Raw genomic sequence first — 23,899 nt, forward strand, 5'->3', positions numbered from 1 at the left:
CATTTCTAGAGCACCTTTCGTGTGAGGATCTCCAAGCATCACCATTATCACAGTTAAGTATGCCTTACCACCCAGGCAAGTTCCATGAGGATTATTATCCCTTTTGTACAGCTGGAAGAACTAAGGCAGAGAAGTAACCTTGTCCAAGGTGGCAGCACCAAATCTAGAACCTGTCCTGTTGGTCAGTTCTTTGCGCTAACCAATAGACCACACTTCCTCTTCACAGAACGAAAATCATGACGACAGTTCATCTAGGGCCTGTGTGAAATAATGTGAGATTTCTCTGTGCAGGTCCTGGTGGATAGATGCCTGTATCACAAAAACAATTTGGAGTAGAGCCCTTGTATCTGGCTCCTGCAAGTGAGAGAAGTTAAGTTTAGACTGAACTAATTCCAGAGAAAGGCAGATTCAAACATGTTGAATGCATGTAGGAGACAAATGGGGATGAAGTTCTCAAAAGGGTAGAATCAAATCTGTGAGTACTCATGGAAACAGACAGGCCAAGAGTGTAAAGCTTCACTACAGGTGTAAGGGGGGGTTGAAGTGTTACCCTAGGAACAGTACATTTGATACACATTAAATGCAAGAAAATTGAAGCACCGAGTTTATATAGTTTAATTCCCCAAAAAGTCAGAAAATGCTAGGGTTAGGACTGCAACAGCAATTAATGCTTTTTACTTTGATTTTACAGTTAGCACTGAAACAACTTCTCCTGATTCTTTGGGTTTCCTTTAATGAATGCTTCATTTTTGAACCCTTGACATGCCTTAAGTTTGATTTTCCCCTTCACTTATCCCCAGCTACATTACACCTACTGCAAATGTTATGGTACACAATTTATGACAAAAATAGTATCATATTAAGATACACATTTAACAAGAAAATTAAGAATGGCTGCTGATTGTTTCTGCCAATTCATATCTAGCAAGGGGGACATTTTACAACATTACAATAATATCAACTTTTTGAGATGAGGATTGTCCAGAGCAACACAAAGAGAAACACAGAGACATTAACACAAGCAGACATGGTCATACAGAGACACTACCATACACACTCAGACATTAACACAAATATGCCCATGCATGCATACACATGCATAGATATTAGCACAGTTGCACATAAAGCTACCAGGGCTGGCGCTGCCACTCACTCATATTGAAAAGGAGAGCTTTGGGTTTTCTAAAGCAGGCGATGTTTCTTTGCTGCCGCCACGTGGAGAATACTGGTAGTACTAATTCGAATGCTCACTTAGCACAGTTGCCAAGGCTAAAAAATAAATGGATAAAAGAAACATTTTTACATTGATTTTACAGTTGGCATGTGTTGCAGTGAAACATTTCCTGATTCTTTTTTATGCTCCCTTCTTTATTGAGCCACTGCATTGCAGTAGTTTCTCCCCCTCCCCCCCTTCTCCTTTTCCTTGCTGTCCCAGGTCTATTTCACCTCATCCGCCTCTTCTATCCCCATCGCTATCTTCCTCCCTACATCGATTATAAAATGATTTAACTTTATCATCAGCCCACCTGGTTCTGGCTCTGCTGAGTCAGAATGCACTTAAGGCCAGAAGGAATCACTGTGATCATCCAGCCTGACCTGTTGTATAACAAGCCATAGAATCCCCCCAAAATAACTCCTAAGGCAGATCTTTTACAAAAACATCAAATCTTGATTTCAAAATCGTCAGGGACGGAGAATCAGTCACAATCCTTGGTAAATTGTTCAAATGGTTACTCTCACTGTTAAAAATGTAAACCTTATTTCCAATCTGCATTGGCCTAGCTTCAATTTCCAGCCATTGGATTGTGTTATACCTTTCTCCACTAGATTGAAGAGCCCATTATTAAATATTTCGTTTCCCATGTAAGTATTTATAGACTGTAATCAAGTCAACCCTTAACCTTCTCTTTGTTAAACTAAATTGAGCTCCTTGACTCTATCACTATAAGACATGTTTTCTAATCCTTTATCAATGACAGGACAGGCGGCTTCCAGGAATGCCATATCAGCTGACTGGGGAGCAGCTTTCAAATGCCAGCAGCACAGACTACAGGTGAATTCTAAGACAACAGGCTTTTTTAGGATTTCATGAGTGATCTGGTGCCGGGAACCAAACACAAGGGTCCATGGAAACTGTCAGCCTACTAGGTGCCCAATAGTATTTCTAGAACAAACTCAGGCTGTTTCTGTCTGGCGGCAAGGTTCATTTTCATTTAGCCTGACCACTAAGCACAAGAAATGCCAGAATTCAGGCATGGAGAGTCCTAGTATTTTTCCATGTATGGCTTATTTAATAGCCACCCATTGCCGTAATATCTGAGCACTTCATAATCTTTAATGTATATTTATCCTCACAACACCACTGTGAGGTAGGGAACCACATCTTATCACCAGTTTACAGATGGGGAATTGAAATAGACACACCAAGTGAAGTGATTTTCCCATGATCACACAATGAAGCTGTAGAATCAAACCCCAATCTTTCAAGTCTCAGGCAAGTGCCCTCACCACTCAACCATTGTTCCTCTGTTTTTAATTATAGCTCAGTAGGACTGGGTGGCTGGCAATATGATATGGTGCTATCACCTGTAGGTTATACCTATCTAGGTGTTTCTGATGTGCACCAATCACTGTGGGATCTGAACACCATTTTACTGGTTCAAATCTGGCCCAGGGATGCAGTGACTGAAGGTGGCTGTTCTGTAATTGCTATTTGGTGGCCTATGTGAAAAGTTGTGGTGGGGAGGGAGAGCTCAGCCCAGTAACTTGTGGACATACCTAAAAAAGACAACAACACTGCAGTTAGTACTAATTGACATCTGGTTAGCAACCTCAGCACAGACACTAAGGACTAATTGGGTCACAGAAACAAATATCCCCTCAGCCCTATAGGGCAGTGTGGAAGTAAAGTGTGGAGATGAAGTGAGATAGCTGGCATCAATGCTGTTCATAGTGCAGGAAGAAAAAGGTTTCCAGTACCCAGGGCACTCAGGCACCATTGACTAATAGTAAATTCACTCTATAAAATAAAGATACCTGATTCCCTTCTGCAATTCACAGGCACCTAGTGTCAGGTGGGTATAGGTAGTCATTTGGAAAAGTGGACAACTTTTATTTTCTATTACAATTCTTCTTGTGGTGACTGGGAGGCATTTGGTTCCCCCTCAGTCTCTCTGTATGATCCTCCTCTGTTATGGCATTTCTAATAGCGGATCTATTTTTGAAAGGACTGCAGCCTAGTCAGTATATTTGTACATATCAATCTGCCAACTATGCCCCTGCTCTAGGAACCACTTCATTTTACATCATACACAAAGGTTCTTCCCAGAAAAAACAAATGGCCTCGCTTCACTGCTATTCTCTCTTAAAAGAGGAAGAGATGCACTCATGATTACCTTTGTTATTTGAATTAGCGACTGAGTTGCTGGCTGCCAAGGTAAACAGATCCCCGGCATGGGCACAAAATCAATAATGATGAATGCAGCTGAGGTTCTAGTCCCCTTGTCCATTTGCAGCAAACTCTGGTTAAATGTTCCATCCTCCTGTAGTCTGGATGCCCCAATGTTATGAAGCAATGTGTTAGCTAACTAAGTGTCTGAGTCTGACCAAATAGAGCCCAACAAAACCCCCAAGGGGCCACCTAACTGGCAAATATTGCATTTTCACAATTCAGGTGCACAGCACCTAGGATTACATCCAGGCATGTTAAAAAGTATCAGACACATGCTGTTTAAGCAACAAAATGAACTTACTAAACTTCTGTAGTCTACTGCAGAGGTGCCAATTCTCAGACACTAAGGCCTTGGCTACACTGGCAATTCACAGCGCTGCACTTGCTGCGCTCAGGGGTGTGAAAAAACACCCCCCTTGAGCGCAGCGAGTGCAGCGCTGTAAAGCGCCAGTGTAATCAGTGCCTGCAGCGCTGCACGCTCTCTCGCAGCGCTGCAAGCTACTCCCCTCGGAGCCAAGGCCTAAGTATGTTACCTATTGTTACTAAAGCTGCTGCACTGACCCCTGTAGAAAGTACTTTACAGCAGAGATTTTTTTAAAGGGGATATTTTTGTTTTTAAATTTTATTTTGTAGTTTTCTACCCTCCTGATGTTTTTTTTCAAATCAGGGCCTGACTCTGTGAGGTGTTGAGTGTTTCCTGGAAGCTCTGGGCTACCAGTCCCTCAAAGAGCACTGAGAGTATTCAGTGCCTCGCAGGTTTGGAGCCTGTCCTTCAATTTTGTGAGTTTCTTGGAACCACCCCTATGGCCAATGAGATTAGCTATTAGGGCAGCCATTGGCACCCAGAAGTAGAGCAGGCTCCCTTGGCCTGGCTGGGCCTGAGGGGAGAGCCAACAAACGGCACCTCATCCATAGTCTGATGATCGCCCAACTGGCCTGTTCCCTATGCCCTTAACCAGAGGGGTTGGGGGAAACCTGTGTGAAAATAAGATGGGCAACAACTAGGGTCCGGGTGGGCTCAGAACCGCCACGTTGCCTACAACTGCGTACTTGGTCTAAGCTCCCCACCCCAACCTCAATGATGGGCCTCTGTACTGAGCCTCCCTGGGCACCACCACTGTCCCCTCCTAGCCACACCGAGTTTGGGCTACTGCAACCCCCTCCCCATACTAGAGCCCCAGCCCCACTGCCCCCAGAGGAGCACAGGGCCTGCCCCATTACACAGCCAACACCCAACCCGGGCAGACCTGAGCTCTGCCCCACCCCCGCACACCGGGCAGCCCCGAGCTCTCCCCGCGAGAGCCGAGCCCCGCCCCGCGCGGGCGGATCCGGGCGGGTCCCGCAGGGGAGGTCGGGGCTGCGCGGCGCGGAGCAGGCCCCTCGGCCAGGCCATGTCTGAGGAGGGAGGCGGCAAACTGCGCCTCAAGCCCAGGAAGGCGCCACCGGGCCGCAGCCGGGAGCCCAGCCCGGGTCGGGAGCCCCCCGCGCGGCGCCAGTGAGTCCCGGCCGAGCAGGGGCGGCGCCAAGTCCCGAGGATGGAGGGGGCGGGCTCTGGGACTGCTCCCCCGCCGCCCCGGGCCGAAGGGGAAAGGACGGTCTCGGTCCGCCCCGCGCCAGTGCAGGGGACCCGGCGGACCCGCCCCGGGCCGGGCCTGAGGCGGCCGGGCAGCACACGGGCAATCCCTTCCCCTCCCGCCGGATGCGTGGTACAAAGCCGGGGCCCGGGCGTCTCCGTTGGCAGCTGAGCTCTGGGGCTGCCGGGGAACGGGAGCGCCCAGGGCCTGGCTGCTGGCCAGGGACTGCTAAGGGCCGAGACCCGCTCAGGCCGCTGCACTAGAAGCGGCGGGCGCGTGTGTAACTTCCCTTGTTTGCTGCACCTCCGCTGGTGCTGGAGAACAGGGATCAGCTGAAAACAGAGTGTGTTTCCCGCCTTCCCGCCAGGGCGGTGCGGAGGAGTGGGGTTGTCAGAGACGGTTCTGGTTGTTCGTCCCTCTCGGCCAGTTAGAGAGATTGGGTTAAACAAGACCTCCCGAGATCTAAGGAGACTGGCTTCTTCCCCCAGTGAGGGCTTGCGAAAGCTGCATCTCCGGTTTCCCCACGGACGGGTGCCCTAGAAGATGCTTCAGAAAGGAGGAAGTCAGGGCCTAATCTTATGATTTTTTTTGAAAGCAAAGTTTTTGGAGACTGGCTTTATACGCCATATTTAGAGTGGTGCTTTTTTTATTTGCTTTTGTGCTTTTAAACAGCTTCCTAGCAAAAATATTTAAATACTATTCTCTAAAAGGATACCAGTAGTTTCAAATACCATTTCTAAATAGATACCAGTAGTTTCAAATGAGGTATCTTTTATTTGACCAACTTGGGTCAGTGAAAGAGACAAGCTTGTGAACTACACAGAGCTCTTCAGTTTCATATACACTTCTACCCCGATACACCGTGACCTGATAGAACACAAATTCGGCTATAATGCGGTAAAACAGTGCTCTGGGAGAGGGGGGGCGGGCGCGGCGGCAGGGCTGCGCACTCCAGCAGATCAAAGCAAATTTGATATAACGCGGTTTCACCTATAACACGGTAAGTTTTTTTGGCTCCTGAGCACAGCGTTATATCGGGGTAGAGGTGTATCAGTTGGAGACGGCCTCACACAATATTATGGAAACTGATGCAACTGTTAGTATTTTCCATGCAATCATGCATCACTTCCCCAACTCACACTTTTTACCAGGTCTGTTGTTTGTGGTGAAATCCCATATTGAGTGGTGATCTGTCACTTGCCACTGCATTTCTTTTGCCTATAGGACATTAAATCCTGCCTCAGAACTTGTGTGAATTTGCAACTTACAAGTTCACCCACTGTAGAGGTTTCAGTGGATACGGAAATGATTCAAGTTTAGTTCCTGAAAAGTATTTTAGTTATATGCAGTTTTTCCAGCTGGCAGTGTGGGCTGGGCCAGCAAATATAAAGGTGGTAAGATTCCTACTTCTGGTTGTTAATAATGAGAAGGGCAGACCTCTAAACACATTTTCACACAGTCCAATATACAAGCCCTTTGCTAAGAAAAACAAATATTTTTCCCAGACCAAGCAGAAAATGTTCACCTATTGAGCATTACGCTTACAGTAAATGCTAAAGAATTAAAGGTATTCTCATCATATGTGGCCTCTATTAGATTGTCATGAAGATAGCCTGTATGCAGTGTTGTAGGTGTGTTGGTCCCAGGATATTAGAAAGACAAAGTGAAGGAGGTACTATCTTTTATTGGACCAACTTTTGTTGGCGAGAGAAAGAAGCTTTCAAGCCTACACACAGCTTTTCTTCAGGTCTGTGAAATGAACTCAGTATTTCTTGGTTAACAAAAACAGTTAACACATATTTCAAGGGACCATTCAAATTGAAGTGACCTGTTAACAGCCTCCAGGCATGGGGAGGAAAGTAGCTGTGTGTGAGAGAGTGGGTTACAGATTGTTGTAATAAACCATAAATGTAGTCTCTCTCCAGTTTCCAAAAAAACCCAGACCAAATGCAAGAGTTCAGAGTGACTGTGATGTTAATGCTTCATTGCTGGGGGTTTTAGAAAGAGCTTGCTATAGATGATATGGAGGTTACCTTGGTAACTGAGTACTGTGGTACACAGTACAGTGAAATCCCTTTTTCCTCCATCCCCATGCAGTTGGCACTCTCCCATTTATAGGAGGTAAAATCTGCATTTACAGATTTTCCTCATTTGACAAGACATGCCTCATATGTAGCATGTGTGTTTTAAGATGGTTTGCCAGATGCTTTATGGAAGACATTTGTAAATTAGAAGTTGAAAAAGCGGTAGTGTAAAGGATGGAGTGTTTGTTTGTTTGTTTTCTTTAAGAACCAAAACAGTTGTCTTCGTGGTTTCCCATAAGTTCGCTATCTCCCAGCAACATGAAAATATGAGATTTAGTAAAGCAATTTTTGAGACATTTTAGGAAGTATGTTAACCTGAACTGTGTGTAGTCTTGAACACCTCTCCTGGGAGTCTGTTTGCTGTAAAAAATCCAACTCAGCTGGAGGAAAGGGGGGTTCAGTACAGTATGCTTGGTTTAGTTTTTGGGGTCTCATCCTGAGGGTCAATTGTTATAGATAAGAGGAGTAGTCTCAAAACTATACTGTAACATAGGGTTACAATGGAAAAGATTAAGAACTATTGCTCTGGGACATTGTCCAATACTTTGTTACAGCAGATACTTAATTTATTCAACAGAGGTTGGGGGTCTAGACTTGTTAGGAAGCATGTATGTTACTAGGGGTAATTTGCCTAAGTGTTTTTTAATAGCATGGTAGAATGCATTTTTTTCTACAATATTTATGTATATATGCTTTTTTTTTTTAACAGAACATTGGCCAACAGATACTCCTGGTTTGAACAACAAGGATTAAGTGAGTCTGAAAATATGTGGATGCTGATACTGAAGGCTGTCAATCCAGATCTAAAACCCACAAGCTGGGAAACAGTGCCCAGTTTACCAGAATTTTTTGGACAGGTAATGTGTTTGAATTTCAATAGGTTTAACTGTTACTTTTTTTTTTTACCCATTGTTTACATTCCTAGTAGGAACATCTTGAATCGGTTAACCTTTTAACAGGGAACGAGGTGTGTGGGGGCACTGCAGCCCGCACACCCGAGGTCCCGGCTGCCCCCCTTTCCCCATGCACCCAGGATCCCGGCTGCCCCTCTTCCCCCATGCACCCAGGGTCCTGACTGTCCGCCCCGCGCCCGGCATCCGCAGCCGGGACCCCCGGGCATGCAGGGGCTGGCAGGGGAGTTTAATTGTTAACCGGAACCGATAAGGATCAAGCTTATCGGTTAACTGGTTAAACTTTTACGCCCCTAGTTCCTACGTTCTGTTAGAAGTTCTCTCTCAGAACAAATAGAGCTTTGTTCTTCACATAAACTTTGGCAGAATCTGAATTAGATGTCAGTTACCACAGACAATCTAAAGTTGAGACATGATAAATTCCACTTTAAAACCCACCATGTATCTGTATCTTTTACCTAATTAGACCCTCCACAGAAAGCCATTTGTTTAAAATTCTGGATTACTAACCAGTTCCAAAGAAAAGCTTACTCGTGTTGGCTAAAAACCAAAAAAGACCAAGGTTTTAGTTTTTCTTCTAGATTTTTGTTTTCCGTAGGACCTTCCAGGATAGAATTGACACAACATGATAGGAGAGCAGAAGAAATCTTGCTTCTTAGACTATTGCTTCCTGTGCTACACCAAGCAGTTCTGTGGAAAGTGGAAGTTTCAGAATTCCAAGGTTGCCAAGTCCACTACCTGTTATGAGCACTAGGTTCACACAAAAGGAGGATTTACAGGGAAAGGCAAACTAAATATGCAGCAACAAGAGGATGTGTTCTTAGAGAGCACCATAGGGCTATGATCTCTGATGGGTGCCCTAGGTACAGCCACAATACAAAATAATAATGTGCAGACCTCCTGAAGTATAAATTTCCTCTGAATGAACATACGTGGGAAGAGCAAACAAACAAGGCAGCCTTCAGTATTTAAATTTTATCATCATCCTCTTTTGACTACTTTCAAGTTCTTTGCAAATTACTAAAGGAAGACTTACCCTCATTGTGTTCAGTCATCTTAACGTGTACATAGTAAGCAGGGCTTCCCTTTCCATTTATAAGTGGAAGTAGACACTTAACAGAGATTAGATATGGAAGAGACCTATTCATTCCAATTTAGACAATTCTCCTAGTGCAACATTGGCTTCTATAATATACTTGTAAGTGCTGTGTCTAAACTTGTTTTTACATATGGAAGAAATTGCAATTGTTTTGAAGGAGATAAATTTTTGCTGTTTTATAGAATTCTGAAAATGAGAAGAACCCACCAAAACCAGAAGTCTTTAAGGTAGGAATGAAAGATTTTCAATGGATACCTCTCCCATCTTTCTACAAAGAAAAAGCTCTTAATAGAAAGAATCCAAGCTGCTGTCACATATCAAAAAGTCAAACTGAGCATCTAATGGAAAGAGAGGACCAAGCAGACCAAAACCAGCTAAATATTGCTCCTGTAGTTGAGAAAATATCCCTTGCAGTTAATGACAATCCAGATGAGATCATAAGAATGAAACACAGCAGAAAAAGTTCTTCAAAACTGAAAGAAAAAGAAAGGACTGAAAAGTATGAACGTAATCAATTTACAGATTCAATACTGCATTCTGTACCAGCATCTACCCAAAGTCTTGCAAAAGATTTTTGTCTTCCACAGCTCTGTAAAGGGACTGTGCTGAGTGAAGAGAAAAACAGAAAAGAAAATGAAAGCAAAGGACAACAGTCATATGCACAAATGTACCAACATAATGTTTTATTAGGTGAGACCAGATCTACATCTGCAGAAATAAAATCTCCTGTTGACATCCCCAAAATGGAAGGTCTTGAGGAAAAGGCTGAGGATCAGAGAGCAGGAACTTTAACTCTTGACAGTTGTCCGATGTGTCTAATCCAGTTTACTGGAATGTAAGTCTTTCATTTTATTACTTGAATATATATATATATTTTTTACAGTATACAAACACAAACATGGCACTTTGGTTGGGACCTCCCTATAAACAAAGTTGTGCAAATTGGGACAAAGATTCTATTGTTAAAGTACTACCTTAAGTGTTATTCAGTGATTGGACAATCTATTTTAAATCCAAAACAAAGGTGGAATAAGGTCCACATGTTTTCTCTATTATACTGCTCTAAAAAGAAAGCCAAATTTGAGCCCTACTTTGACTTTGTATATTCCAAATTGGCATACTGTTTTTTGGTGAAGTAGACGTATTTTTAGATCAGTATATTTCAATCATCCAAAACTGGTGTCCTTGCTTGCTAAAGCCTAGTCTCCATACCCATTCAGATTCCTCTGATACCGATCAGTGTTCCCTCTGAGGTTTGTACACACTTGTGACAGAGAGAAACTTGCACTGGTGTTTTCCCATCATGCCCCTGTTCTGCTGATTGTCTCATGAGTTGAGTACCCAGCACCTCTAAGGCCTAGTCTGCACTTAAAACTTAGGTCAATATAACTACAGCACTCTGAGGGTGTGAAAAATCTATGCGAACCTAGCCTCCGTTGTAGACGCAGTCAGGTTCATGTGAGAATGCTTCCATTTACCTTTCTACAGTTGCTCAGGGAAGTGGTGTTCCTACGGGTGATAGAAAAACATTTTCCACTGCTGCAGGCTGTGTCTACACAAGGGGTTATGCCAGCCTACTTACATCACTGTACCCATGCTGTTAGAGTCCCCATAGTGTAGGCATAGCCTAAGATGATTAGACTCCAAGAAAGCACATCAGTCTTCAAGGTTATTAATCCAGGACCGCAAAAAAAATGGAAAAAACGCCACAGAACTCTGAGAAAAAAATCTTAATGAAGCATTGCTTGACTTTGTTTGAAATACAAAAGTATGGTGCAGAACAGCTCCAGGTGAAAACCTTGTTTTAACAGATCTTTCACAGCTAATACACACTCATTCAGTTTGAGTAAAGGATCATGCAGTGATAATAGAGTTTGTCTGTACTGGGAAATTTATCAGTATAATTATACCACTAACTCCCTAGGTGGACACATTTAGAACAGTGGCCCTTTTTCAGTTTCCACAGTTGTGCATAAGAACGTTCACAGGGGAGTTATATAGGTATAGTAATGCTGGAAAATATCCCTGAGTGGACAAAACCATAGAAGAATCATTACACTTTCAGAATGAGAAACCTGCCAGTTATCTGAATGCTGGCTGTTGGTAGAAGTGGAAGAGATTTTTCTTCTCAGATCAATTGAAGCTGCTGTTTTGGCGAGTGGGTTGGGTCTTAAATTTGTGGAAATCCTTCTTTTGGAATATCCTTTTATAGAAAATGCAAAATGTCGAAGTTACTGGTATGTTTAGAAATAATTTTGCTGATCTCAGTTAAATATTATGTGGCTCCTGGACATTTACACTTTGCCTTTCGTTCTTAAGGTTCAGTATGCTTGCAGCTATTTAGCAGCAAAGAGTAATGCTAACACATGGATTTGGGATAGGGAATTACAGTAATCTCATCCTGATGCATTCCCTGAGTTCCACTCAACTCTCAATGGTGGTTAAATGATTGTTTGACTGAGTATGGAAATCCCTGTATATCAAAGATAAGAAAAATCTCTCTTAATAGTTGATACTGCACTCTTATTGCAGCTCATGGGGCGGCTTTACCCTGAATAAAAACTCCCAGGGGTGACCTTTGTGACCCAAACGAAAATAGTATAGGACATAATCAGTTTGGCCTGAACATTGAGTTACAGCGTAGCATATGTTATGTACTTTGAGACTGTACTTGTCTGTTACAGATTGTGGGCCTCATGTTTCAATTTTATTTTTCTGGTAGGCTGGCTAACTTTTAATCTGTAAAAGATGAGTCTCCACTTCTAAGGTCACTGATCTAAATTGAGTGAGTCATTAATGACAATGTAATTATTTGTCAGCTGTTTGGTGGGCCATAGTTCATGTCCTTGTGAGCAGGTGGGGTTCAAATCACAAAAAACAGGCCCAAAGACTGAATATGCATGGATGACAAACTACCCTTTCACGTTTAGAAATGGCCTTTCCAGGTCAGGGCTGTGTGTGGGAAGCGGTGGGGGGAGAAAGCTGCCACTGCCTTTGCTGTTCCCATGTTTGGTGGTTAAACATGACTTCACCTCCGTTATTGTTGAGTTTGCTTTTCACAGGAACTCAATTAATAAAAAAATATTTTCCTAAACCAGACACCTGCTATAAGAAATGAACTAAAGAGCCTATTCATACCATACCACTTACCAGCATTCATGCTGTCTCCTCACCAGCTGCTGAAAAGTAACATTTATTAGTAATATGCTTGTAGGTGTTCGGAACAGCCTCTTATGGCTATAGGCCATGCAGCATAATATTCCTGCAGCTTTGTTCTCCCTCCTGGAGACTGTACAAGGAGACAAACAAAAGGATTACTTCAATGCAACCAATAAAAATGTCTCAGTTTTGCTAACTGACCTGACTGAGACTAAAGACTCTTCTATGGCGTCACACCTACCTTTCCACTGGTGATTTGGGTTGTATTGCTTTGGAGTAGATTTCTTTTTTAACAGAGGGCTATAAAGGGTGCTGTACAGAGAATTCATTTTACCTTTTTCTCTCCAAGTGAAAGAATGAGCATACCCAGAAACCTTTCTCAAAGGCTTCAGAATATTCCCCACATTTCTCATTTTGTTATTGATCTAGTTCAGGGGTTTTCAGACTTCATGGTACCATGACTCCTCCTGACAACAAAAATGACCACACAACCCCAGGAGGGGAGACTGAAGCCTGATCTGGCCCAAGCCCCATCGCTCCAGGCAGGGGGGCCAAAGCCTGAGCCCCACCAACCTGGGCAGGGGGGCCAAAGCTGAAGCCCAAGGGCTTCAGCCCCAGGCTAGGGGCCTGTAACCTGAGCCCTGTTGCCCAGGGCTGAAGCCCAAGGGCTTCGAAGCCCTGGGCAGTGGGGCTTGGGCATCTGCTTTGGCCCCGGGCCCCAGCAAGTCTAAGCCAGCCCTGGTGACTCTATTAAAACAGGGTTGTGATCCAGAGTTTGAGAACTGCTGGTCTAGTTAACTGGAAATTCTGTAAGTCTCTGTGCAGTTCCCATATTAAATGTACTTCTAAATTTAAGTTACTATTTTGGAAACAGGTTCAGAATGAAATTTGTTTTTATTCAAAATACAATATTACAACCATATTTTAATTTCCTCTCCGACTCTGTTTTCCATTCTGTAGAACATAATGACCTGACTCTTGCAAATTAAATAGCATTTTTCCAGATTTCTAGAAAACGAAAAACCAAGTTTGGGGGGAGTGTGAGTAAATGAAGGGAGCAGATTTGATCAGTAGTTCTGATAAAATGAAAGACTTCTCTCTTAATTTGCAGATTGTCACAGTTGGACATTGACAGCCATCTTGCTAAATGTTTGTCTGAAAGTGCAGATGATGTGATTTGGTAAAAGAACAAGAATGAAGAGCCAAGAAGTCAGATGCTAAGATATGAATCTCTCTAAGAAAAAAGGAAAGTATATCAAGAAAATGTGTCCTGATAGAATGTGTATTAAACTTGTATAATTGAAAAACAAAAAAAGGTCAGAAATACCATCAGCCTCTATTCATTTCCTCTGAACCGCTCTGTGTATCCATTGTATCCCTGATCCTGCAAAGAGAACTGTGTGGGCATACTTCTAGATGGTGTGGAGCCCCACCGAATGCATATCAAAAAAGTACTATTATGGCTCCTTGAAGTACAGTATCTGTTCTCTTTTGCCAGGTATTTAAATTGTTATGCTTTTGAAAGGTATAGCAGGAAGAGGTTGATGCAAGAAATTTTCTTATAGACTGTTAATTCTGTAGACTGTTAATTTGCCTAATCCAAATGTCATTGAATCCAGTGACTTCAACAGGCTTTGTATCAGGTTCTAAATGGTTAACTCTTTGGAAAGTAAATTGCCTGATACTTTGGGTACTACAGCATTTTTTAATGTCTGTTTAGGCTTTTAAATTTCAGTTCATGCTTTATTTGAAAAAAAGTTTAAATAAAAATCTAGCTGGAATTTTGCACTGTTCTGTATTGTCCACTATATGAAAGTATATATATGATGGTACTGTATATCCCAGATTAGGGAAGGAAAACTGCACCCTTCATACAGATGACATTCTTGGATTCGTATCACTGCTCCCCGATTCTCTCTCCCACAAGTCAAGGTCTGCTTCATTATAACCTCTCATTTAAAATAACGAAGATAGCAAGCCTCATATAAATTATGCCCGATAAACGCATAGCTAGATGTTCTCATAGCATCGAAATGCAGAACGGTTTAATGTAATTATGCTAATAGAACAAGGCTCAAATATACTTGTCGCTGCCCCCAGACAAGTGGAAAATTGCTTATACTTATGTGAAAATGTAAAGAAGCACAGCTTCTTTGTTCAGCAAATCACACTGATACTTTTATGCTCTTTCATTTTTAAAATCAGATTTTGTGCTTTAAAATTATACACGACTTGTCATGAATTTCCAGCAGGTTACCAAGACAGTTGCAGTTAAATATGTTGTAAATTTTTAAATTTCATTACTGATTGCAGATCATTACATTCAGTAATAGCTTATTAACAATTTGTGGGAAGGGAGGGAAAGACACGGATATACAATAGGTGCTTCATTTCCCCATGGGACAGACGCCTGTTTTCACCAAACAGGGTAGTTAATTCGTGCATTACATGATATTTAGATTCACAATCCCTGAACTCATTTCTTCTCACAAGGTTATGAATAAAAAACAAAAATGACTAGTCTGCATTTTCTTTCAGTTATTTTGACCGTACTCGGCTACACATATTGTGCCGTGAAAGACTGCGCCTCAGATTAACACCGAAGTAAAAGTTCAATATTTGAACAAACAAATTTTCTGCCACAGGAAAACTGTTGGACCAGACTCAATGATTTAGGCATTGGTTATGGTCCAAAAATACAGAATAAAACACAATACAGTATCAAAATACAAACCTTGGTGAATATTTTAATTTACAATGACCATAAGGCTCTCAGTTAAAAAAAAAAATATCTAACTATATTGGTCATTTCTCAATGTGGTGATAAATAATAAGTCTATTGGCTTTTTCATTAAAGTCTTTAATAGATGTGCAAGAATATAAATGATCTTAGCTGTTATGGATTAGTATACCATCTTCTGCACAATTAAAACTGGCCAGCAAAGATCTCAACTAATTAATTATACAAAACTACAAGAACATATTTACTGTTTTACAATCATTAAATTAGCTAGAGTTTTCATTTACTATTTCAAATAAGACAACTATATATCATAACCAGATCCATTTGTAATATATTAGGATTTTTTTTCAAACCACACATTTAATTACATCCTTCATTTTCTTTAATTTATAAAACAAGTACTTTATATAAAAAATTTCCCCCTTCATCATGAACAGAACATTATTCATACACTTGCACGTGAGCAACCAAACTTAGAACCAGCAAACTATTTGGCAACACAGAAACATTGTAAATGCCTTGAATTGTAAATAAATCAAGGATTTTTTAACGTTTTTTGAGCAAATGAGTCTTTCTGTCCCTTTCTTTCTCCCTCCCCCCCAAACAAAATGTTCCAATGTCTCATAGAAATTTGAGGTAAAAAACCTCCATGTTTCCATTTCTAAGCCCCTTGCCCAGATCCATTTAAGGGCAGCTTTGTCATATCTCCATGCAAGAACTGCCATAGTCACTGTTTTAAGTAATGATCAGTTGTAAAACCAAGGGCATTGATTAAATACTGAAACACAGAAAATGTTCAGGGTACACTAAGTTGCCAAGGAGGGAAAAAAGGGGGAATTAAAACAAAAAAGTTCATATTACATTTAAAAAGTAAGTAACTTCTTTACTAGATACCAAATTATCTAAACTCCAGGCATTTGAGGCAAGTACTTTTTTCTGATTAAATAATTTAGTGCTGGTTAGAACACATCTTGCTTAATATAAAAAGCTACAATCCAACAAAAAGAAACCCAAAACTCAAATCTGGATGGGATTAATAAAACTGAATTACCACAGGTTTGCATAATTGTGGCCAATGAGGGGATACAAAATGTAGTTTAACCAATGGTTAATTGAAAAATTTAAACACAATGTTTTGGCAGTCTCATCCTAGCACCTCATGACTTGGATGTGAATCCGAAAGATGTCATGTTCAGCACCTAATGCAATGCTGTACCCTGAGAAACCTATATGTTAATGTAAAGAAAATGTTGCAATTTATCCTGCATTTTACACCAAATTAGGTGAGATGTCATGGCACAGGGTTTCTTGGTTTTTTTAAATTCCCACATCAATTTCCCCCCAGAACCACAAGCCACACAATGTAGTTAAACAAAAACCTAGCACAAAGTACTGCCTCTGTTGTTGTCATCTGCAATGAGACAGGTAAATCTTTACAAGCATCTGAAAGCTTTTAGATTGCAGTGCACACTTAGTCATTAAATATAGTGACATGAGTTTTTCCACAGCTGACAACAAATTCTTAACCTTTGTGATATAACATCCCCTTTTTTCCAGTTTTCAAGAGAAGGGACTGGACATCTATCACCTTACCCAAATTATCACATATTCATTTTTCCTTCCATTGAAAAAGTTACTGCTTTGAAGCAAGCCATTTTTATCAAAGCATCCCGTTCTATGTAGAACAATGAATTAGTAATATACACTGAGTATTTCTAAGCAGACAGTTGATTAGTAGGAGGTGTGCTTTATCAGGAAAATGTAGCATGTTTATGGATAATCTAGATTTGCTATTTAAACTTTAAGGCTACGATCCATTACACTTTTGTTGTTCTATTTCTGAATATTGTATTATTGATAAAAATACTTTTCAAAAATTTAATACACAACACAAGACATCATTGTAGGCACTGCTTACGTATTTTCAGAAATCCACTCTGTGCAAATTTAGTTTTGGTTTTTTTAAACTAAAATTTTGAGGTTTAAACAATCCAGATTTTTGATTTGATACAGGGAGTTCTAATTTGGAATTGGTATTGCTGAGTCACTCTGCTCTTCTATAAAGATGTACCTCAGTATTAGGGTGCAGCTTTTATTTATATGTTCCTTATTGAATGTTAACAAGCCTAACTTACCAGGGTTAAGAATGTTGAAAATATGTAATAAGTCTTCAATGCAGTTCATCCATTTAGGCACTTAAAACCTGTACCCAAATTTATGTTTTGATTGCTAATAAAACACAACTCCTTTTACATATCGTATCTGAGACGTTTAGACAGGTACCACTTGTGAAAAAGGCATAAAAAATAAGCTTCAACACCACTAACGTTTTATTCTTCAGGATGTTACACTCTAATATTCTTCAATTAATAGCTCAGTGCATCAAGTGTTTGTGGAAAGTATGTAGTTTTCAAAGTTGTTCGGAATCTCTCTTTTCCCGAGGATGCAATGAACACTTTGATCCTTCACGAGACAGGCACAAATGCAAATTCCTTCATTAACGAAGCCAGTTGTGTCAGTGCCCAAAACTTTTAAAAACCAATATTTAGAGGAAGACACCCACCAAAATCATATTCTCATCTTTGATTTTCAGCAGCAATATTTTTTATCATTGGTCTCCATCCAAAACCTTACAGTTCCCCAGCCTTGCATGCATATACTGTAGTTAAGGATAAATTTAAAGTTCATTCACATTATTTGTCCACAATGGAGATGTCATTCCTTCATACTGTTTCCTCTGTTGACAGCAACAATGGGTTAATGTATTCAAATCCTTCAAATTCCGACTGATCTATTCTTTTTATTACATCTCTGAAAAATAAGGAGAAATATTTCTTTAGATTACTACTTGGAACTCGATTGTGTTGCTAATCATTTTGTTCAAGAGATTCCTCGTTGTACAGTATTATAGCATTTTTATAGAACTTGTACATGTTAAGTATTAGTGATACAGAACCAATAATAAGAATTAGAATAAACAAACAACAAGCTTTGAATACACAAACACTTTTCATAAATTTTTCATTCCAAAATCTCAAGCAGTATCGCTTTTATTAATGAGAGGTTGGTAGTTTGGAAAACTGGGATGGAACAGCAATTTACACAGAGAAAGAAACGCACAAGGCATAGAGGCTGATATCACTGGCAGTGGTGATGGCTAGGGGAAAGTAACACTATAAGCTCTGAGATGTAGGCGAGGATGCTATGGAGTTGAGACACAAATCTGAGGAAAACAAATGTAAACTGAACGTTGTGCACAAGGGAGAGCCAATGGAAGGTTTTAGAAACTGATGAACAGAGAAAACTGACTTGCCAAGGACACACTGAATGTTAGGTCTTCAACTGTGATTTTATAGCCCGTTGATGACAGAGTCAGCTTAACTGTTCACAAGTAACATGAATCATAGAATATCAGGGTTGGAAGGGACCTCAGGAGGTCATCTAGTCCAATCCCCTGCTCAAAACAGGACCAATCCCCAACATGGTTCAGTTTTCATTCGCACTGCAGCTTTATTGCCATACAATTGTTTGACTCTGCATGTACCCTGATGCCTAACTGGTTTTATCTATGTATTCTGAGAAAAACTTAGCAACTGTCCTGTAGTGCTTCAGCAGAAACACAGTGTGACTGAAGGTCATGCACATAGAGCACCAGCAACAAAGGCAAAGAACTCAAATATCCTTCTGCACTGACAGCTAGAACTACTAGTCAGGAGTACTTTCTTCACCAAACAAACCCCAGTGCACTTAATCTATTACAGAAGAAGAGAGCCAGGTGCCAGCCTAGTCTGCTGTTAGCTGTCATAGCTACTAATTTCTATCCATGTCCTGCACAGACACAAACCATCCTTTACAGTCATCCCCACCACCACTAACTATATACACACACACCGTTAAAAGTTGTTGTGTGGACAAGGCCTTCGTAGCAGAGCACAAACCGTTACTGCCTTTCTCTCAATCTTTAATCTGCTAAAACCCGTTTTAAAAAAAGGGTCTCGTTCCTGTAGCACTCTGCACGAGTTTACACATGAGCACCATTATCTTTATTGGGAATTTCTTGTGTAAATCGTCACAAACTGATAGAAAGGTGGATTGTGTCCTACAGCTTGTCAAATGTCAACTGGAATTATATTTCTCCAGAGCCTAACAGAATTTTTTGAAATTGCCACTTTCTTTAATTCTGTAAAACCCTTTCTGACTATTAAAAAAAATTAGGATGCACACAATTCATTTTGCAAGTTTCTTTCCTACCCCCCCTAAAAACAAAAACAAACAAACGAAAAAAACCTTTTTGCAAGCTAAATTTGTAATCCTCTAATGCAGAGAGTCTGTATTTCCCATTAAAGTAACCTAATAAACTGTTGTCATGCCTTATGCATCTGGAGCCAAAGAATCAGTATAGGAGTAGACAGACGGGGAAGAAAAACAGATTGGAAAGAAAAAAGAGCTGAACTGTTGTTTGGAGGCAGTTTGCAAATTTCAGCACAAAGATGTCTGGCTGTCAATTTAGGGCAGAAGTTCTGAACCCGTGGGCCACATGCAGCTCAATTGGCACACACCTGCAGCCCAGCTGTGTGCTAAAGGCCACCCAGCTTGGCAGGGTCTGGGGCCCAAGGGTCCAGGCTGCCCTGCCCTTGTGCATAGAGATCTGTAAGGGTATTTGGGGGGGGGGTACAGGGGGGGCTTGGTTCTCAAACTACAGCCCAGGTAACCCATTATGGGCCACATATGCAGCCCACAATGATAAATAGCTTGAGAATCACAGGTTTAGAGATTTTAAATTAATCTAAAGAAATACAAACTTTAAAAACGTGTTTAGAAACAGGCATGTTTTTCGGTTCATGAAACAAAGAAGAAGCCTCAGTCCATTATTTATTATGACATTGTTTGAAATTAAGAGACTGATAAAAACGGAGAAAAAATTAAAATATTTCAATCCAACATCCATTTGTAATTTGCTGTATTGTTTGTGATCAAGCTGGACCCGAACACAGTCTACACATTCCTCTTCTGAATGTAGTTATAGTACAGTCTTTACCCCTCAGGAAATTAGCTAATCTCCCTATGAATGTCACTTAGGGACTGGATAATATCAAGGTTGTTCCCTAGGTCACTAGTGAGCACTCTGCTACAGAAGTAATGCAATGAGTCCTGATTGTCTCCTGCTTTCCATGCTGGGAACTCAGTTTAGGCTAGGAAGCAGCAAGAGAGGGAGGCAGCCCACTTAAGTTTAGGTTACTACTGAGTCCAGCATGGCTCTAGGCTGAGAGACCATTTGAGTGAGTAGGGAGTGAGATAGTCTTTGCTTGCTTGGCGTGAAGGCATCTTGCCTCGCTGTTTGTTTGTTAAGATACTTCATCACTGGCTTAACTTTATGCACATGAGTAGTCCCAATGACTTCAGTAGCTTTTGCTTAAGTACCTTCCTGAATTAGAATCTGTAAAGGTTCAGATGAAACTGCAACTTAAAGACTTCAAAACTCTGCACTTCTACCTAAACTAGACTTTCTTAAGGGAACAGGCCCAGTTAGGAAGATCACAGGCAGGAACCATTCAGAAGAAATCACTTCACAGCATAGTATTTCCACTTTAACAAGGGAAAGGAAAAGGAACCCAGCTATCGAAAAGGTGCATGTGTAAGCAAGCTCATCTGAAAGCAAATTTTGGGGATGGAAAGCCACAGCTTACTTGCCTGCTCTCTCACAGTAGACCTGGCCCAGAAATTCCTGGTCTAAGCCTAATTTCACCAACTCCAAGGTAACTGAGCCTTGGTTTAATTTCAAATAAAGCTAAAGTCTCCATTGACATGGAGACTTGTTTTATTTTCCATTTTAAAATTCTGGATTTGAATAAGGAAAGTCTTGCTTCTTTTGTATTTCTGAATAGACTCTCTCACCCCAACGGTACGCGAATGCCAAAGCAGTACTTAAAAAAATGTCAGTGTATAAATAGTCCTACTGAGCATGTAACATTGCTCTATTGTGCCATTTCCTCAAGCAGCAGAGCCAATAAACGGAGTCATTAAAAGGTAAAATTCTAACAAACATTTAACAATAGTGCCATATGTAATAGCCTTGAAAGAGAAACTGTGCACCTGGAAAAAAGGATGAATAAATTCACTTTGCATTGCTTCCCAATTGGACATCATGCAGAAGGATGGGAGTAGCTACCTGCAGCAAAATACTAGGAGGTCTCCTATCCTTATCAAAACCACTCTGTACTGGGCTGGCCAGCAAAATCAACCAACCAACCAATAAAAAATAAATAAAAGAGGCTGGGGAGGCTATCCACCCTTGTCACAAGCAATGTGGTAGTGACATCCTCCCCTCCCTTATTATTCATTCAATGTGAGACATATGTTAGGCACTTTATAGACAAGATGACAAAATTCATGCGTCTCACTGACGTTTTCCTCATGTTGCATATACAGCGTCCCCTTGTTTTTCTAAAGTGAGTTCAAGCTTCTGAGGCTGACCTTCAAGGCCCACCATACCCTGAACCTGTTCACATGATCTTGGCTCTCATCGTGTCACTACTTCCTCCTAACCACCACATTTGTATCTTGTCTTCATCTTTGCCTTATACTCAGAACAGTTTCCTCCTTGCACCAAGCAATGGGCTTCTTGACCTTTAAATCCCTTCTCGTTCCACGCTTTCTTTTCCAGCAAAGACTTTCAATCATGCCCTCTGCAAGAGTCCTCCATCATGTCAAACTCAGACTGGCCCTTGATGCATTGTCTCTCTAAATTGTTTTGTCTCCATACAAAAGAGTAAGCCTCTTGGGGCAGATATCATATGTTCTTAGCTGTTTGTACAGCACCAAGTACGGTGCTGATGGTCAACAACAGCAATACATATATTTTTGATTATTCATTAGGCTGTTAGATGTATTCTGAAATATACAGTATGTATTATGTGGCTGTCTAAATGTCACTTGAGAACTTTAACTTATGCATTTCTTGAATTTACATTAGTATCTTTAACTTCAACATTTTTGTTCCATTTTTAGATATTAACTCTCTCTCAGTAATGTTATAACAACTTCATATTCATATATGCATATTTGTTTAATTGTATTAAAAAACATACTCATCATCTGGGGTTAGCTGCACAGGTTCGCTGGTGAACTGTGTATCAAAGTTATCCAAACCATAATCGTCTGTGATCTGAGGCTGAAATGGAGGGGTCGCCTGCTTCTTTTCCAGCTGAGGATAATAAGGTGGGGAAAGGGAAAAAAAAAATCAAATATTGAATATTTACTAAATCATCTCAGAAAACTTACACCTGCTCTATGTATATACACTATGAAACACTACACCCATACTTTACACATCCAATATTGATGAAAGAGACAAACACTAACTAATATTATGCATTTAAAGGATTTTCACATTAAATATTATGTTCATTCTGTTTATTCCTCTTTTGTGATTTCATAAACAAATATTTGAGAAAAATCACCAAAACATACTGAACTAAGTTTAAAAGGAGAGAGAAAGCAATTTCAACACATATTTCTCAGCATGCCTGATCTAAGAACTAACATCGCCGGGCTGGTCCCCACTTAGTCCGGACTTCGGACTAAGGTACGCAAATTCAGCTACGTTAATAACGTAGCTGAATTCGAAGTACCTTAGTCCGGACTTACCGCGGTCCAGACGCGGCCGGAAGTCTCCCCCCGTCGACGCCGCGTACTCCTCTCGGCGAGCTGGAGTACCGGCGCCGATTGTGAGCACTTCCGGGATCGATCCGGGATCGATTTATCGCGTCTTAACCAGACGCGATAAACCGATCCCAGAACATCGATGGCGTGCCGCCGGACCAGCCGGTAAGTGAAGACTAGGCCCAAGTAAAGCCAGAATGCAACACAAACTAATGTAACATTTAATTACATATCCTTGGTATCAAAACTGTTTATAAACTGTACATGCATCTCAGAGACCTTCAGTCTGTTTTAAGTTCAAGCCAAGACGCTTCTCCAAACACTCACTTTTTCCTCTTAAATGCGCCTGTAAAGTACCTTTGTCATGTTTCAAAGATGACCCTTTAGAAGATGTGAGCTGCATCTCGACCATACACACCAACAGTCAAGTCAATTTAGCCAGACCTGTTTGTCTGCCAACCAAATTCCAGAACAGAGCAAAACCATAAGCTGTCTCCGCTAATGCCTGCATCAATAGCCAGCTGTGATGGAGGAGACGCTGCTACTGTAATAGTTGGTATTCACTGAAAGCAATTGCATCTAAGCACTAAAATGTCAAAAGCACCCAACATCTTTACTATGTAAAGAAAATATCACTCTACGTTAATTAAGCAACGCACATGTATCTTCTGCACCAGCATTCACTAAACCATGGACAAACCAGCAGTTTTACTTCACAAGAGTGGTTCGCGCTAACATTTTATTCAGTTTTGGTTATTGTGGGATCAAGGCCCCATCACACAAGTTTCACTTTGGATTTCAAGTTTAAACTCAAAAGTTCAAAATGAAATTCTGCTGAAATTGCCAAGGTTCACCTATGTTTCAAGCAGATAACATTTGAATCTGGGCCCACGCTTATGACCTGTAGCAACCTTTAAACGAACATTACCAAGGTTTTGAGTCTTATGAAATCCAGTGCCAAGCAACCTTTTGCATGGTTTTCGGTAGCATTCTGCATGACTCAAGTGCTCATCTTGTCTAAACACACTTCATAGGTGCACAAGAATAGAAGCAGAAACGTATATTTTTTTCCAGGACACATTAAAAATAGTTAAAGTCTTCCTTTTAAAAAAAATGATAGCTCCTCTGATGTTTCCAAGCATACGTTTTTCTTTTATTATTTAGGGGTGAAACTGATTATTGTGTAAATCAAGATAACATTTACATTGACAGACAG

The 23,899-nt window shown here is 40.9% G+C and overlaps 2 protein-coding genes and 1 long non-coding RNA gene across 16 annotated transcripts in view; 1 reads left to right on the forward strand and 2 right to left on the reverse strand.

Annotated features, from left to right (window-relative positions):
- Nucleotides 1-591: 591 nt before the first annotated feature.
- On the reverse strand, nucleotides 592-3,794 carry LOC135976958 (uncharacterized). The gene is made up of 2 exons (XR_010594239.1): nucleotides 3,396-3,794; nucleotides 592-1,269 (listed from the first exon to the last, which is right to left on the reverse strand). It is a non-coding gene; the product is annotated as an uncharacterized LOC135976958 (long non-coding RNA).
- Nucleotides 3,795-4,718: 924 nt separating this feature from the next.
- On the forward strand, nucleotides 4,719-14,792 carry FAAP20 (FA core complex associated protein 20). Of its 4 annotated transcripts, none has more exons than XM_005292955.5 (4): nucleotides 4,719-4,946; nucleotides 7,819-7,966; nucleotides 9,302-9,954; nucleotides 13,390-14,792. In XM_005292955.5, the coding sequence occupies exons 1-4, from the start codon at nucleotides 4,843-4,845 to the stop codon at nucleotides 13,460-13,462; spliced, it is 978 nt and encodes a 325-aa protein (XP_005293012.1). In that variant the 5' UTR covers nucleotides 4,719-4,842; the 3' UTR covers nucleotides 13,463-14,792. The 4 variants fall into 4 exon arrangements, with proteins under 4 accessions (XP_005293012.1, XP_065431174.1, XP_005293015.1 ...); XM_065575102.1 differs by lacking the exon at nucleotides 4,719-4,946 and adding an exon at nucleotides 5,019-6,025; XM_005292958.5 differs by lacking the exon at nucleotides 4,719-4,946 and adding an exon at nucleotides 5,022-5,157.
- A 330-nt stretch (nucleotides 14,793-15,122) lies between these two features.
- PRKCZ (protein kinase C zeta) overlaps nucleotides 15,123-23,899 on the reverse strand; it is a 168,304-nt gene continuing 159,527 nt past the window's right edge. For 10 of the 11 annotated variants that reach the window (XR_010594238.1, XM_065575098.1, XM_042852824.2 and 7 more), the window contains 2 exons: nucleotides 22,110-22,225; nucleotides 15,123-17,832 (listed from right to left, as the gene is read on the reverse strand). Coding sequence is in view for 9 of the 11 variants with exons in the window: in XM_065575098.1 (XP_065431170.1) it covers nucleotides 17,745-17,832; nucleotides 22,110-22,225 (204 nt within the window). In the remaining 2 variants the exon portion in view is untranslated. The remainder of the gene's footprint in view (nucleotides 17,833-22,109; nucleotides 22,226-23,899) is intronic. The other variant, XR_010594237.1, reaches the window with a different exon arrangement.

This window comes from Chrysemys picta, chromosome 21 (genome assembly GCF_011386835.1).
Source record: "Chrysemys picta bellii isolate R12L10 chromosome 21, ASM1138683v2, whole genome shotgun sequence".
In the NCBI taxonomy this organism is placed as follows: Eukaryota; Metazoa; Chordata; order Testudines; family Emydidae; genus Chrysemys; species Chrysemys picta.